This window comes from Parasteatoda tepidariorum, chromosome 4, assembly GCF_982258835.1.
Source record: "Parasteatoda tepidariorum strain Cologne lab strain chromosome 4, Ptep-v5.0, whole genome shotgun sequence".
In the NCBI taxonomy this organism is placed as follows: Eukaryota; Metazoa; Arthropoda; class Arachnida; order Araneae; family Theridiidae; genus Parasteatoda; species Parasteatoda tepidariorum.
In genome coordinates, this window is record NC_141758.1 from 26149606 (window position 1) to 26163575 (window position 13970).

Sequence of the window (13970 nt, forward strand, 5' to 3'; positions counted from 1 at the left end):
CCGACAGATTTAGCGTGCACCAGTCACCATTTATTACACATAGAGTCTTCGGATGGCGGGGATCGAACACACGATATGGGCCCAATGCCTAACAACCAGGCCTCCCCGGCTCCAAAAGATCTTTAAAATGTGCAAAAATGTGTAGTTATGAAGCCTGTTATATGGACTAATATCTTCAAGGCAATACAAATTTGATGTAACTCTTATTATTAACCAATCTGTGCAATAAAAATGTTTTGTGATTTATATGAAAATTATAGTTGTCTAAAAAATAAAATATATATATATATATATACATATATGTGTTTGTTGAAACATTTTAGCTACATTAAATTTTTTCAGTAGACAAGATATTAATAACCTACCTAATATGAATTACATTTTTATAATTTATGAAGAAACAAACCGATTTTCGCATTGAGATGAAATTATAATTTATTCCGCACTATTTTTTTTCCTAACATTTTATCAATTACCAATTTATGATAGATTTATTAAAATAGTATAAAATAGTTTGTGAATCATAGTGCATTAATCCTATGCAATAAAGTTTTCAAATTAGAAAATAATATAATTTGCAAAATTTTTATAAAAATTATTCATATTTTTCTATCACCTAACTTATGCCCTCTATTACATTCACAATCAAATCTGGATTACATAACAATCAGATTAAATAAATTAACATATGTGTAAGTTCTCACCCCTATCTTTGTGACTCGATACTAAGTAACGGAATGATTAATAAAAACAATTAGACGACATTAAATTTTAAGGCTGAACTTACTCGATTTTTCATTCACGCAAAATGAAGACAGTAGTTGGAATTGCAATTATATTTCTGGCGTCACAATGGGCCGGTAAGAAAAATAAAAAATATTTATTTTTTGCGGTTTTTAGCATGAGAGACGCGACAAACAGTTTTCAGTAGACATGAAAATAAGCACTCGCCATATGGCGAGTTAATAAAGTTAAGTGGCGACTTAAATAAGCTACTTTTTCCCATTTTTTTGTGAAGATTATTTAATGATAAAAATACATCACTGTAGAAAGACTCTGGAAAACAAAATTTTCATTAAAATGCCCGATATCTCCATTCAAAATTTTGATCCATCAGAATCTATGAATTTGTGGTGGAAAGATTCATGTGGAAAGAAAGTTCCTTAACAATTCAAACGTTTCAAAGTTGTAATATATACTTTAAATATATTTTGCCTACCCCCAAAATTTTTAAAATTCTTTAAAGGCAGTATGTTTAACTAAATTTTGTCACATATTTATATTATTTATATTGCTGAATTAACTTTTAATAGTCGTAGATAATTTAATAAGATTTTTTTAGGTATAATTTAATCCAAGCGTAACAAAAAAGTTTGCAAAAAGTGGCTTTAAATTAAAACGACCTATCTATATCGGTCATCGACTCATTAGGTTTGAGGAAAAAGTGGCTACTAAGTTATTAAGAGTCTGCCGTCTACTGACTACCAACTGCAGATTTAAACTTTCATGTCTATTTTTTGTACTGTCGAAGACGGAGAGGAAAAATTCCAAATATGTTTTTAATCCAGCTTATTTAATTTTCACAAATAATCTGATAGTGGATATTGACTTTATTTGGTAATATTTTTTGATACATGTAAAATACAAAGCTGTCATCTGATATAATTCTCCTCATTCTACAAGTTATACTATTTGATTCGCGACCAATTTATTAAAGCGTTTACAGAAAGCGGAGCAGTTGCATACCTCCCAACCTTTACGCATTTGGCGTAAAATTTTATTTCTATATTTAAAGTGGTAGTAAAATGTATGCTTTCTATGTATTCCTTGCATTTATAAACTTAATTTGTAATCTTTTTTGACCACCACTATTTTTAAAAAAATTAAGCATATATATCAATATGCATTACTGTTAATACACTCTATGTAAGCGTTTTCAAAATACAGCGTACGTTACTGCCTAAAATTGTAATTTAAATTCTATTTTACTACCACTGGCCTACCTGCCAATTTTTAATCCTTTCAAGGATGATTTTTCCCAGTGGTAGTTAAATGGAATTTCAATTACAATTTTAGACAGAAACATTCACTGTATTTATATCATGCTTGTGGGGATATCTACAATAGCATTACATTTTAATATATATGTTTTATTTTTTTAAAAATAGTGGTGGATCAAAAAGATTATAAATTAAGTTTTTTAATTTCAAGGAATATTTAGAAAACATACATTTTACTACCACTTTAAATATAGAAATAAAATTTTACACCAAATGCGTAAAAGTTGGCAGGCACTGGGGAAAAGTATCCTCGAAAGGATTAAAAGTTGGCAGGTATGCAGTTGGCTTCTGTTGTATAACTGCCAACTTATACGGTGGCTGAAAAAGATTTTACAAAGTGGTACTAAAACAATAATTAAAGTAGGAAATATTTACTAGAACTTAAGCTACTTCATCAATTAAGAGTTAAATAAAATGACTGACTGATACAGGTTTTGCTCTCCTTCATCGGCAATAAAACAATAGAGACATTTAACTAAGCGGGAAATGATCTCTAAGAAATCGAATGCTATAAATGAGTTGAAAAATATATCAATATTTACATATTTTTTATTTATAGACTTGTCACGGTAGGATGAAATTTTTTTTGAAACTTTAAATTGAAGATTTAATACGTTAAAACACTATATAAAGTTGATACCTCTAAGAAAATTTTTCTCAACTGCCACACGATTTGCCAGCTATGCAATTGAATGGCAGTATGCATTGGTCAAACGGTCGTTCGAGAGCTTTAGGCTACTGCAAGATAAACAAATATTCTTCACGGATCTGGGCATTAGAGTCCCACTTTCTTTTTTTTTTTGTTTAATCTTTTTTAAATTTTCTTTCTCATCTTCCAGCCAGACCTGAAAGCTAGAAGCTAAAGAGAAAAAAAAACTGGTAGTAGAACGATTTCAATTATAAATAATTTTCGGAAGAGGAGTAAATCTACTCTTAACAATAAACAATTCATTGTTGATTATTTTTCTCGGGTAAGAAACAATTCAATAAATGTATTGTATCTGTTAAAAAAATTTGGTAGTAATGGATATTTTTTTTCCAATGCCCAATTGGGGATTAATTTTTCGTCAATACAGGCATTTGAAGGGCAGGTTTCTTGGTCACTCTTTCAGGGGCACCATATTACGTGGGCTAATGGTTGCTCCCACAGTAAAGACAGATAGTACAGAGAATGAAAGAACATCCATGTCTTGCCCGAAAGTCGAACCCAGAAAATTTCTGAGGCAAGGCCAGTTCCCTGATCCCTACAAAGTTCGGCCGGTGTAATGAATATTTTATTATTCCGGGAAAAAAAACTAAAAATTAAATTCATTTCTTACCAGTTTCCGTTTTCTCTCTAGACTTTCTGCCCTGCTTCCAACCATCACACCCAGTATCACACCAACCTCTTTATCACAGCGGACCGGTCAACGTTTAATGATTTTTCCACTGTCCGTTGAAAGAGTTAGGGACGTTGTTTATATTTTAGATTGTTTTGATTTAATAAATTAAATTTAGTTGTGTCTAAGCATCTCTTTAAGATTAAATACAATTACATGTACGGTATTGGTACCGCTTTAGGTGACGTTTGTCAGCTCCTGGTAAATTTCAAGTCTTTAGAAAGTTGTACAAACCCGTTAAAAATACACCAGAGTAAATAAAATGGAAATAATTTAATACTCCTTCGACGGCCCAGTGTTATTTCATCCACGGAGCAGTATCTGTCCACGGCCCAAAGGTAGGAGATCAGTGTTCTACAAGGCTTATATAGTAATTGAATCGAAGTTTTTTCCGCAGTTCTCATAGTTAGCAAACTCTCGAATGTGACTCAACCATTTCAGTTTCCTCATATTCATGTCAGGGAGATTGTTCATGTCTCCATACATTTTTTATAATTTCGAATAGCTCTAAGCTCCCTTATGGATGAGAAGCCCAATAGTTTTCCTCCTTAAATTCTATTCGCCGAGTAATAAATGATCTGGATATTATTTATTATTTTTTTTTAATCAAAAACCAAGAAAAAGTTTTAGACAGAAGCACAGGCTGGAGAATAACGTAATAATACTGTGCTTTTAAATAAGAGTTAAGCCTCCACACGGTTTTTTGTAAGTAGTTTGATCAGACCACTATGAAGGTAAACCAATTAGTGAAAGTACCATTTAATATGAAATCTATTAAAAATTAGAAAGTGGTGGAAAATATATGTCTAAAAATACGTTTAATTTATGAATATAATTGGTTTGTTTTATTTACTTGACAACCACTACAGATTCAATTCTCAAATATCTATGATAAATTTCTCTCAAATACTTTTAAAATAGAATTTGGGTTCTTGCATCACAAGTGGTTCGCTTTTTATTTAATCTGCGCAGATTACTTATAAGAAACCGTGTAGAGGCTTTCTGATGTAGGAGGTGATGGTTAAGCAGACTTTGGCAGCCATTGAATAGTGAAGTAATTTTAAAACGCCCACTTAGAGGAAGATAATTGACTGTTTTAAGTAAAATTACGACTCAAAAAATTAGTTTCCTTTTATTTGGTTTAAATCAAGTGGATGCCATCAAGTTACTTTTATAACACCTAAATATTTGATTTATTGTTATTTAAATAAATTAAATAAACGAAATATTGATGATACAGCTTAAGCAAAAGCTTAAACTATATAACTTCATGTTTTAATCATGACTTACATTTTGTAGATGCAATTATCAGGACGAGAAGTTGCTTTTTCGAGTTAGGTCCATGCGAAATGACAAATCAAGAAAATCTTAGTGCGCAGTGGGTGAGAAAAACATCGGAATTAGGAGGAAAAAGAGGTACTAGTACTGCTTTCCACATAGCTTTTTTCCTATAATGTTAGCTTTCGAATGTTCCAAAAGTTTCTATAAGTAATTTAAATTTTTTGAGAGCAGTTTTTATTAAACAATTTTGATTTTCCCGAATAAATTTTTTAATAAAAACTGCTCTCAAAAAATTTAAATTTAAAAAATTTGTTCTGTAAAATTAAATGATCTAACTTTAGTGTTTATGCATGCTTTTCATTCTGAAACAATTTGATTCAAAAAGTTGTAGGGTAGTCGTAAGTTTAAATACACTCTTTATATTAGACCATTAAATTTAGTTCTCATAGGATTAAAATTTCTAACCCAATTAGGATACATTACTATTAGGATACATACTTATTCTCTGGGGATATTTCTATGTCTTGATCTGTCGCGCCAACTACAATCGCCAAGGTGCCAAATAGATTTAAAATTTGCAAATTTTTGTTTTTAAAAAGGCATGTATGCCTGGGGTTGGATACGAGTTATGCCTCTCGAATTGGTCCCTTTCTGTGATATTTTCTTTCTTTCTTTCTTTTTTTTCTTTTATTTTAGGTTTTTCATGGTCTGCTGCCCGGAAGTTGCCAAGACTTGGCGATTGTTATGCCACAGATCATGATACAGAAATCTCCCTTATTCTTTTTCTATTTATTTATAAATATTTTTTCCTATATACTTTAATGTGTCTTTTTTAAAAGAACGAGATTCTATTTCGTTGTCGCCTCATAGGAGGAAACATTGAACTGTTTAAATTGTCATTGCAAGTCTTTCATGTCTTTTTTTAATTTATTCATTAGCGTTTTGAACTAGTTATCAAACAAAGTATTCAGTGTTTTACTTTAATCAAAGTTTTATAATGTAAGTTCCAAACTGAAAATTTTATGAAAAATCGGAAAATAATAATGTGAAGAAAAAATATATATTTGTCAAAGTGCATATACATTATTTAGTGAACATAGGCATAGACATTATTTAATGAAACAAAAAAATATTACGCACATTTTTAATAATTTGGTAAATAAAGGGTTAAGTGATTTTATTATTTATAATAATTTTATTTGAGTATTTTTTTATCCTGTTGGAAGAACTGGTTTTGGCAAAATCAAGTTGGAAGATCTGGTTTTCCTACAAACGTCAATAAATGGGTTTTTAAATTTTTTTTTTGTCAATCAGTAGCCTCTAGGTGGCCTTATGCCACCTAGAGGCTACTGATTGACAAAAAAAAAACTAAAAGGGAGGAGGAAAAAAAGCAAGTTTTCTACTATTGCTGTAGCCCTCACACACAATTAACGAGCCTCCACCTTATCGTATAAAGGCGACGAAAACCTTCTTTTTCTCTCATGGCTTACCAATTGCACACAAAACTATCTGAATCATAAATATTCTTTTTTTTCTGTTCTCCTTTGCTTGAGGATAGCTTTCAACTTAAGCTACAGCTTCTTCCTTAGCATCTCAATTTTTTTTATGATATAGGAAATAAAACAGCTCGTTATGAAAAAAAAAGGAAATTTTCTCCAATGGACAACAATGTTGAGGCTCTTTAATCGTGTGGGAAGACTTCGGGTATGGTGTTAAACTTAAACTGGCTTTTTATCGAGGCAATTCTATATACAGTCAGACCCCACTATAGTCAACACGGTTTATAGTGGACTCCCGGATATCGTGAAAAAAATGTACACGCCCGCCCCTTGCTACACGCGTATAATGTTATTTTTTGTAGATATAGTGAACAAAAAAAAGAGAGGAAGTTGGATATTATGAACTTTTTTCAGTCTTCAACTGATTTATTTTCTTTATTTTTTTGTAGTAATTTTGAAATTTCTACTTCAAAATAACTACATATACCGATTTTTAAAATCATCCATGGCATATGGAATCTAGCAATAAGCATTTTTTCGTGTTTTTTTCATTATTGAATAGCATTATTGAATTGGTTCAGCATTCAAAGAAGTACAATCTTCCAGTATTTGAACAAATGCTTCAAGCTGATGAATTTGCTAAGTGCTTTGTTGAGGCTACTTTTATGCGCTTGAATGGCTAGTTAGACATGTTTAAAAAGCGGAATAACATAAATTTAGGAAAAATTATCAGTAAGTCGGGAAGTGTTTCCATATGTGATGTTGAGGATTGCTCATCGGCTAAAGATTATTAATTTTTTTTTTTGCACACAAGACGAAGAGTAATAAAACATAAAAGTTAACACATTTTTTGTTAATACGAATTATTTTTCAATCATTTCATTTCATTTTATTGATCTTTTATTTAAATAATGTGTAATAAAAGGCTGAGATGGCTGGGTCATCTATGGAGAAGCCCTGAAAATAGCGCCATGAGAATAGTCACCTTTAAGAACTTCGAGGGGTCACGTCCCAGAGGCAGACCCCCTACTAAATGGTTCAACGACATCGAAAATGATTTGAAAACCTTACAGATTAGAAATTGGAAGGGAGTTGCCATGGATAGGGGAGCTGGAGTTTGTCAGCTGTTGAGGCAACCAAGGCCTGCAAGGGGCTTTTAACTAATGGTTTAAAACCACTAGTTAAAATTACTTGCGGAAAGGATGTAGCGCAGCTCGGTTATAGCGAACCAAAATTTCGGTCCCTTGATGGTTCACTATAGCGTGGTTTGACTGTACTCACTATTTTATATACATACTGTTCTATATACATACTATTCTACATACATACTATTCTATATACATACTGTTCTATGTACATGCTATTCTACATTCCATATACATTCATTTTTATGTTTTTCAGTAACATATCTCTAAAGCATTCGCATTACTCAGTGCAAATTTGTTTTTCCTGTAGCAACTATGATGATTTTAGAAACCAACATGACCAACGCTCATTTGGGTCGAATGATCACACCTTATTTTTCAATTTATGAGGACGAAAAGATAGCTTGTGTCACAGTTGAATTTTTCTTCTCTGGCGATGGTGCTAAGTCGTTCGATATTCAGCAAGAAACGGATCGTGGAATTAACACAGTTTACGCTTCCAGTCGTAAATCAAACGCATGGCAAAGGGCAGTTATCGATATTGATACAGACCAATCATTAAGGGTATGATATTAATATGATCTTTGCATCTGTTCGGTATTAAATAAACGTTTTTCCGTGCTAATCAATGAACCCTGATTTTATGGACGTTGTTTTTGAAAAAGGCAAGTGTCAATTGAAATTTTATGCTCATACAGGTTTTTTTTTTAAAACACCTCGAATAACAATAGGAAGGGATTTTAATTTTTAATTTTTTTTCTTTGTTGCACAGATTTTTTTAAACAGATCTTTGGTACCCTCTCATCGTTGTTTTCAAATCTGCACTCGGTTTCTATCATGTTTTTTTTTTTTTTGTTTCTCGTTCAGTTGCCAAGACTTGAAGATTATTTACCACTGATTACGATACGAAAATATCCCCTTTTTATTTCTCACTTAGACCAAAAAAAGCGGTTATTATTAATTTTGACCGATTAGTATTAATAATGACCGGATTTATCACTTTAACCGTATCAAATATACAAAGAGAGGCACTCCAATGTTTCAATACATATTAACCGTTTAATCACACTGACCAAACTTCAATGGTAATTATTAATAATAACCGGATTTATTACTTTAAACGTAACATATATATATACATACCTGCCAACTTGTAATCTCTCAGCAGATAATTTACCCCAGCTGAAGTAGGATTAAAAGTATATTGCATTTATAAACGAAAATTTATTTTGCAATTGGCGTAAGCTTAATCTAACATTAAAGAGAGTATTATACATTTATATATATGCAAAATTTAATTAAATGTAGTGGTGGTCAAAGTAATTTTGAATTAAATTTATAAGTGCAAAGAATAAATAGCTAGCATACATTTTACTACCACTTTAAGTGTAAAAATAAAATATTACACAAAATGCATTAAAGATGCCAACTGCTCCGGAGACGCCAAAATAATTAAAGAAACGGTAACCAATTTCTAAGAAAATTTTGCAAATATTTGACTATTTTTGCCTGCTTTTTAAAAGGTATAGCAGGTAAAGGTAAGCTTAAAAAGTGGTGAATTATATAAGCCTACGAATTATTTAGAAATAGTGGTGGATAAAATTCCACTAAATTGAATTTATTAAACTGAGAAAGACAATTGATAAACTACCACTTTAAAATATATATTTGCTGTCCGGAGCAAGTTTGCATTTCTGAAGATGGCGGCTATGTTTATAAATTTACAAACTTCAACGAATTTATAGTAAAACTTTATTTTTATATTTAAAGTGGTAGTAAATATACATCTTTTTTATTTTTACAAACTTATTTTTAAAATGATTTTGATCACCACTATTTTTAAAAAAGTTAAGCATACATAATAATGTGTGTTACCATAATGTTTATCAATATTTGTAAATAGTGTAAATATTCTTTCTTTATCTTCAATTTGTTCCCTTTATTATGTATCAACTTGCGATTTATTTTTATGTATGACTCAGACCTGATTTTATCAATTATTGTTCATTCTGAGATTTAACTTAATGTTAACGCAGCACCTCCCTTCCCTTCCACCACATATTATTCAATTTAGATGAAAGAGCAGATATCCATACATGGATAGGTACTCTGAAAAAATTGATTAGTTAGTTAGTTAATGTTTATCAGCTGAAGATTTTCTAAATAAAAACTTCATCACTGGGAAAAATCATGATGGAAGGAATCAAAAGTTGGCATTTATATATATATATATATATATATATATATATATATATATATATATATATATATGTTATAAAATAAAAAATTTATATATTTATAATGCTTGCTTATAGTGATGGCCAAAATCATTGAAATCATAATTAAAATGATTAAGCAAAAGTTGGCAAATCTATTCAGCTTTGTTTTAAAGACTGTTAAATAAACGTCTTTCCAAATATATTTTCAGTTCTTTTTCTCTGCCACCGTGGATCCGTCTGTTGGTGAATACGCTGTAGCAGTAAATTGGTATGAAGTTAAGTTCTCTAGAAGGTGTGAAGTCGAATAGGTGTATACTCAATTCATATTTGGTGTGCATATACAGCAAACTGTATCAAATAAATTACTTATGAACCAAATGTCTGTTTAGTATGTAATATCTTTTTATTCATCTTTCTTAACAATAGGACATATCGTGTTATAAATAGAAAGGAATTATATATTTTTTTTTCTTTTGGTAGTTAGCTGTATCAGAAATATTTAAAACAAATAAAATTTTTACAGTATTTAAGAAAGTGACCATTTATCCAACTAGCCTTTCATAAATTTCTACAATTCTTTCTATTAGTAAATTCTTTTAATTCTAAATAATTAAAATATTATTCGCTACCGGTAGAAAAATTATTTTTGGATAGTACGGAAATTCCGTATCAGTTCACCATGTTATCGTTTTCTTTCTTAACGATGTGATTTTAATATTACTATACTAACTCTTTCAATTATTATGGTCATATGTTTATCCCAAAGTGCAAATTGTTTTATGCTTGATACACAGCCTGTGCTATGATTTCCTTACTTGACAATGAAGATCTCATCCACTTTTTCTTCTGATTGCAACTTAATCTTTTAAAAATTCATGACTTCTCAATATATGACATGAAAGCTTTGAATGAATCGGTCTGTGGCGCTTCGCGCAAAATGCCGACATATCACCCATTCTCAGCATCCCAGATTGATTTAAATGATTTATATATGATTTAAATTTTAATCAGGTTTACAAATCTGATTTATTATAATTTGATTATCTTTGCAAATTTATATAAAAAAAATTCCAACAATCTATATAAATATTTCTCTTACACGGCGACAAAAAAAATCCTCATTTTTCAACTCCCCGAATGGCAACGCTAGAAAATCGACCAATGATTGCCGCTAAAAATGCCACATGCCAAATCTAGCTGAGATGGCTCAACATATAGCGCTTTTAAAAACGGAAACTGAAATAACCAGAGAGAGCATAAGCTAGGCAGAAGTGAGTAGTCTTTGTCGATAGATCTCCATTTTAGTATTTTGTCGAAAGCGCTTTTTTTCACGATCTATTCCGAATTTATGTATTACGAATTTATTTGACGATTTTTGATTTATATTACAAATTTATTTGTTTCACTAGAATTTATTTGTTTAGGCAGGTTTTTCCATTGCAATTCACTTATTTCAATTTTTAACAGACTTAATTATAGCCAAAATTTTAACCTTTTTAAAGCTATATCAGTTTTAGAAATTTTATCTTAAGATTTTATACTATAGCACATTTCTAATAGGTTTAACGAATTGCATGTCCCTTATTTGAATTCAAATGTATTTAATGACTTAGTATTTACTAAAAAGATGTAATTTTTTTTTTTACAAAAAGAAGTTGCTATATGGATTTGAATGATTGTTTTGAATTCTTAGAATTTTGCGGATTTGCAATGTACCTAAGTTAGTAGCGAGCGAAGCGAGCTTGGATTGCGAAGCAAACCATATAAGATTGCGTAGCAATTTTCGGGGGTTGGCGAGCGTTTGCGAGCAGAGGGCGCAGCCCACTAGTATTTATTAATACCCGAGCTAAATTTGGATTGACCAAAATGAGGAGGTAGTTAATAACTCTAATGAAATTATTCCATTTTTTTATGATGGATAAGTTTTTATGACTGAAAATTATAGTAAATACATATTGTACACAGCGCTTGTGATGAATCGTTAGTCCACTGACGTATCAAAATAATTGCTTTATTTAGGTAACAATAACGATTATAACATTAAACAAAAGAAAATAGTTAGGATCATACGCCTATGATAGAAAATTCATCTTTGAATATGATAGAAATTTTTTTTGTAAATTAGTGACTGTTGAACTGGGGGGGTTGAAATCCCACTGCCTCCCGTCATAACGCCAAGAATTTGAAAATAAATGTGGATTTAAAAATAATTATTCCCAACGGATGGTTAGGAGCATGGGAAGAGATTCATAATTGACGATTTATCAAGATATAGCATAGCAAAAAACAAAGTCAACCTCGCGTAATCAAGAATAAATTTTTAATAATTTGGCTATAGCTTAATGATCAAAGAGATCGTGAGAATGGATATGCCCCTGTAACTGAAAATGTTTTGTATAAAAATAAAGTTACTTTAGGAATAAAGAGTTAAAACTTTGATGTTTGATTGAGTTGCGACAGGTAAATAATGAGTTATACGTGTCTATTGAATTAAATAGTTAACAGTTTTATTGATTGTTAAGAAGAGAATTAAATATTTATATTTGCTCTTTATAAAATGCAATAAAAATTGAAAAATTATTCTAATTTATTGAAATTAGATTTAGAATAATGAAAAAACATTATGAAATTAAAGAAATTTTAAAATCTAGGAAACATGTAATGCCTATTATTGCATCACAAATAACTTCTTATAAGTTTCAATGCGACTAATTTTAAAAATCATTCTGTAGGATTGTGATGTTTATATAAGTATGAGTTTAGAATTATTGTGGCATTAAAAAAGGAAAAACACTTAAACTACCTACGCTTATTTTGGCCCATCAAAATTTTGGAGGGGTAAAAAGGACACTATTTACACTATTTCTACATACTTCAAGCATGATCATTCAAATTGTGCTAAAAGTTTTGCCATGTTAAATCTTGCAGAACATTTGCAGCTGAAAGAAAAATTGTTTACATAGAGTTAGCATTAAAGTGTTCGTATTATTTTGTCACTCATCTGTATTAGAATATTTTCTCATTTATTAAATAGAAGAAATATTATTGAAAATGGCGGTAACTTATTAAATTATATATTTATAGCTGTCAACTAGTCCTAATATTGTGGTTCAATTGGTTATCTGGTTCGCGATTACAATAAAATTTTGGTTTGAGCCGCGATGGCTCAGGGGATAGAGCGTTCGCCTTCCAATGAGGTGAACCGGGTTCGAATCCCAGTCGATACGAATTCCGCATCCGGCTTGCATCGACCACAGTGCTGACGTGAAATATTCTCCGTGATAAACGGATCATGGGTTAGAGTCCTCTTGCCGTCAGGCTAACCGGGGGAGGTTCTCGTGATCTTTTTCTCCATGTAACGCATCTGCGGGTTAGTTCCATCAAAAGTCCTCCACGAAGGCAAATTTCTCACAATACTCGATCCAGGAGTTCCCTTGTCTTCTGGATTGGGTTCAAAATTACAAGGCTACGGAGCTGAACATTAGTAGTCGCAAAAGCATAAAATTTGGTAAGGCTGTTCAACGACGGTTATATATTTAAAAAAAATTGTTTCTTCAAAAAAGTGTAACCATGAACAGTTTTAATGTAGTAATACTCGTGAAAAGTCACAATACTATTGTATTTTTGACTTAAAACAATGATGTGATTGCAAAATTTAGCCCCTTACTCGAAAAAAGTTTTGTGCTATTCTAACAAACAAAGGCAATAATAACAAATAAAAATTGCATTCAAAACAATTGTGAATTTACATTCTATATATTGAGTAGCTAAAATATTTTGTCGAAAATTGTTAACAACTGAAAATTCCAAAAAAAAAAAAAAAACCAAAAAAAATGAAAAGAGAGATTTCATGGCAGAAATACGTAGTTTTTGTGATGCTCACTTTTTAGAGGGTAAATCTCTTTACTCTTCAATTATTTGTGCTTTAATGCAGTTTCTGCAATGATTTCTGTTATCAAATATTGCGACGCATTAAAAACAGGATTAATTTATTAAAGAGCTAGACGAGCTTGATTCGCAAAGCGAATCATATGAAATTAAGATTTTCTCTTTGAGGTTTGGCGAGCATTAGCGAGTAGGAGATCGAGTCTACTAGTATAACTATATTTTAATTTGAACTAAGAAAAGTATTGATTAACATTGCAAGTTGTTGATTTAGTTAAGAACACATGCTCAAACGCTTTTTATATTTCGTAAAGGTACTTTTATCACTAATGCAGAGTGTTGCGTTTACTCAACATCAGAATGGAATGGGTTAACAAAACTGATAATTTTGCTGTCCAATTTTTCTTCTTCATTAATTTTCTCTTAATAATTTATTGTCTCTTGTCTTAGTTAAAACAAGCCGAAAGAACAAAATTAATATCTGTAACACAGACAGGGGCCG

At 30.8% G+C, this 13970-nt stretch overlaps 1 protein-coding gene across 1 annotated transcript; it reads left to right on the plus strand.

The window, feature by feature from the left end:
• Positions 1–707: 707 nt before the first annotated feature.
• LOC107452976 (uncharacterized) lies at positions 708–9955 on the plus strand. Its single transcript, XM_043053693.3, has 4 exons — positions 708–860; positions 4739–4855; positions 7675–7928; positions 9793–9955. Exons 1-4 carry the CDS (start codon positions 809–811, stop codon positions 9889–9891), a joined length of 522 nt encoding a protein of 173 aa, XP_042909627.1. The 5' UTR covers positions 708–808; the 3' UTR covers positions 9892–9955.
• Positions 9956–13970: the final 4015 nt, after the last annotated feature.

Excerpts from the sequence above, each read along its gene's own strand:
- LOC107452976 (XM_043053693.3), top strand. The coding sequence starts at position 809 with ATGAAGACAGTAGTTGGAATTGCAATTATATTTCTGGCGTCACAATGG. Across the intron at positions 861-4,738 it reads TCTGGCGTCACAATGGGCCG|ATGCAATTATCAGGACGAGA; the intron begins GTAAGAAAAATA and ends TACATTTTGTAG. Across the intron at positions 7,929-9,792 it reads ATACAGACCAATCATTAAGG|TTCTTTTTCTCTGCCACCGT; the intron begins GTATGATATTAA and ends ATATATTTTCAG.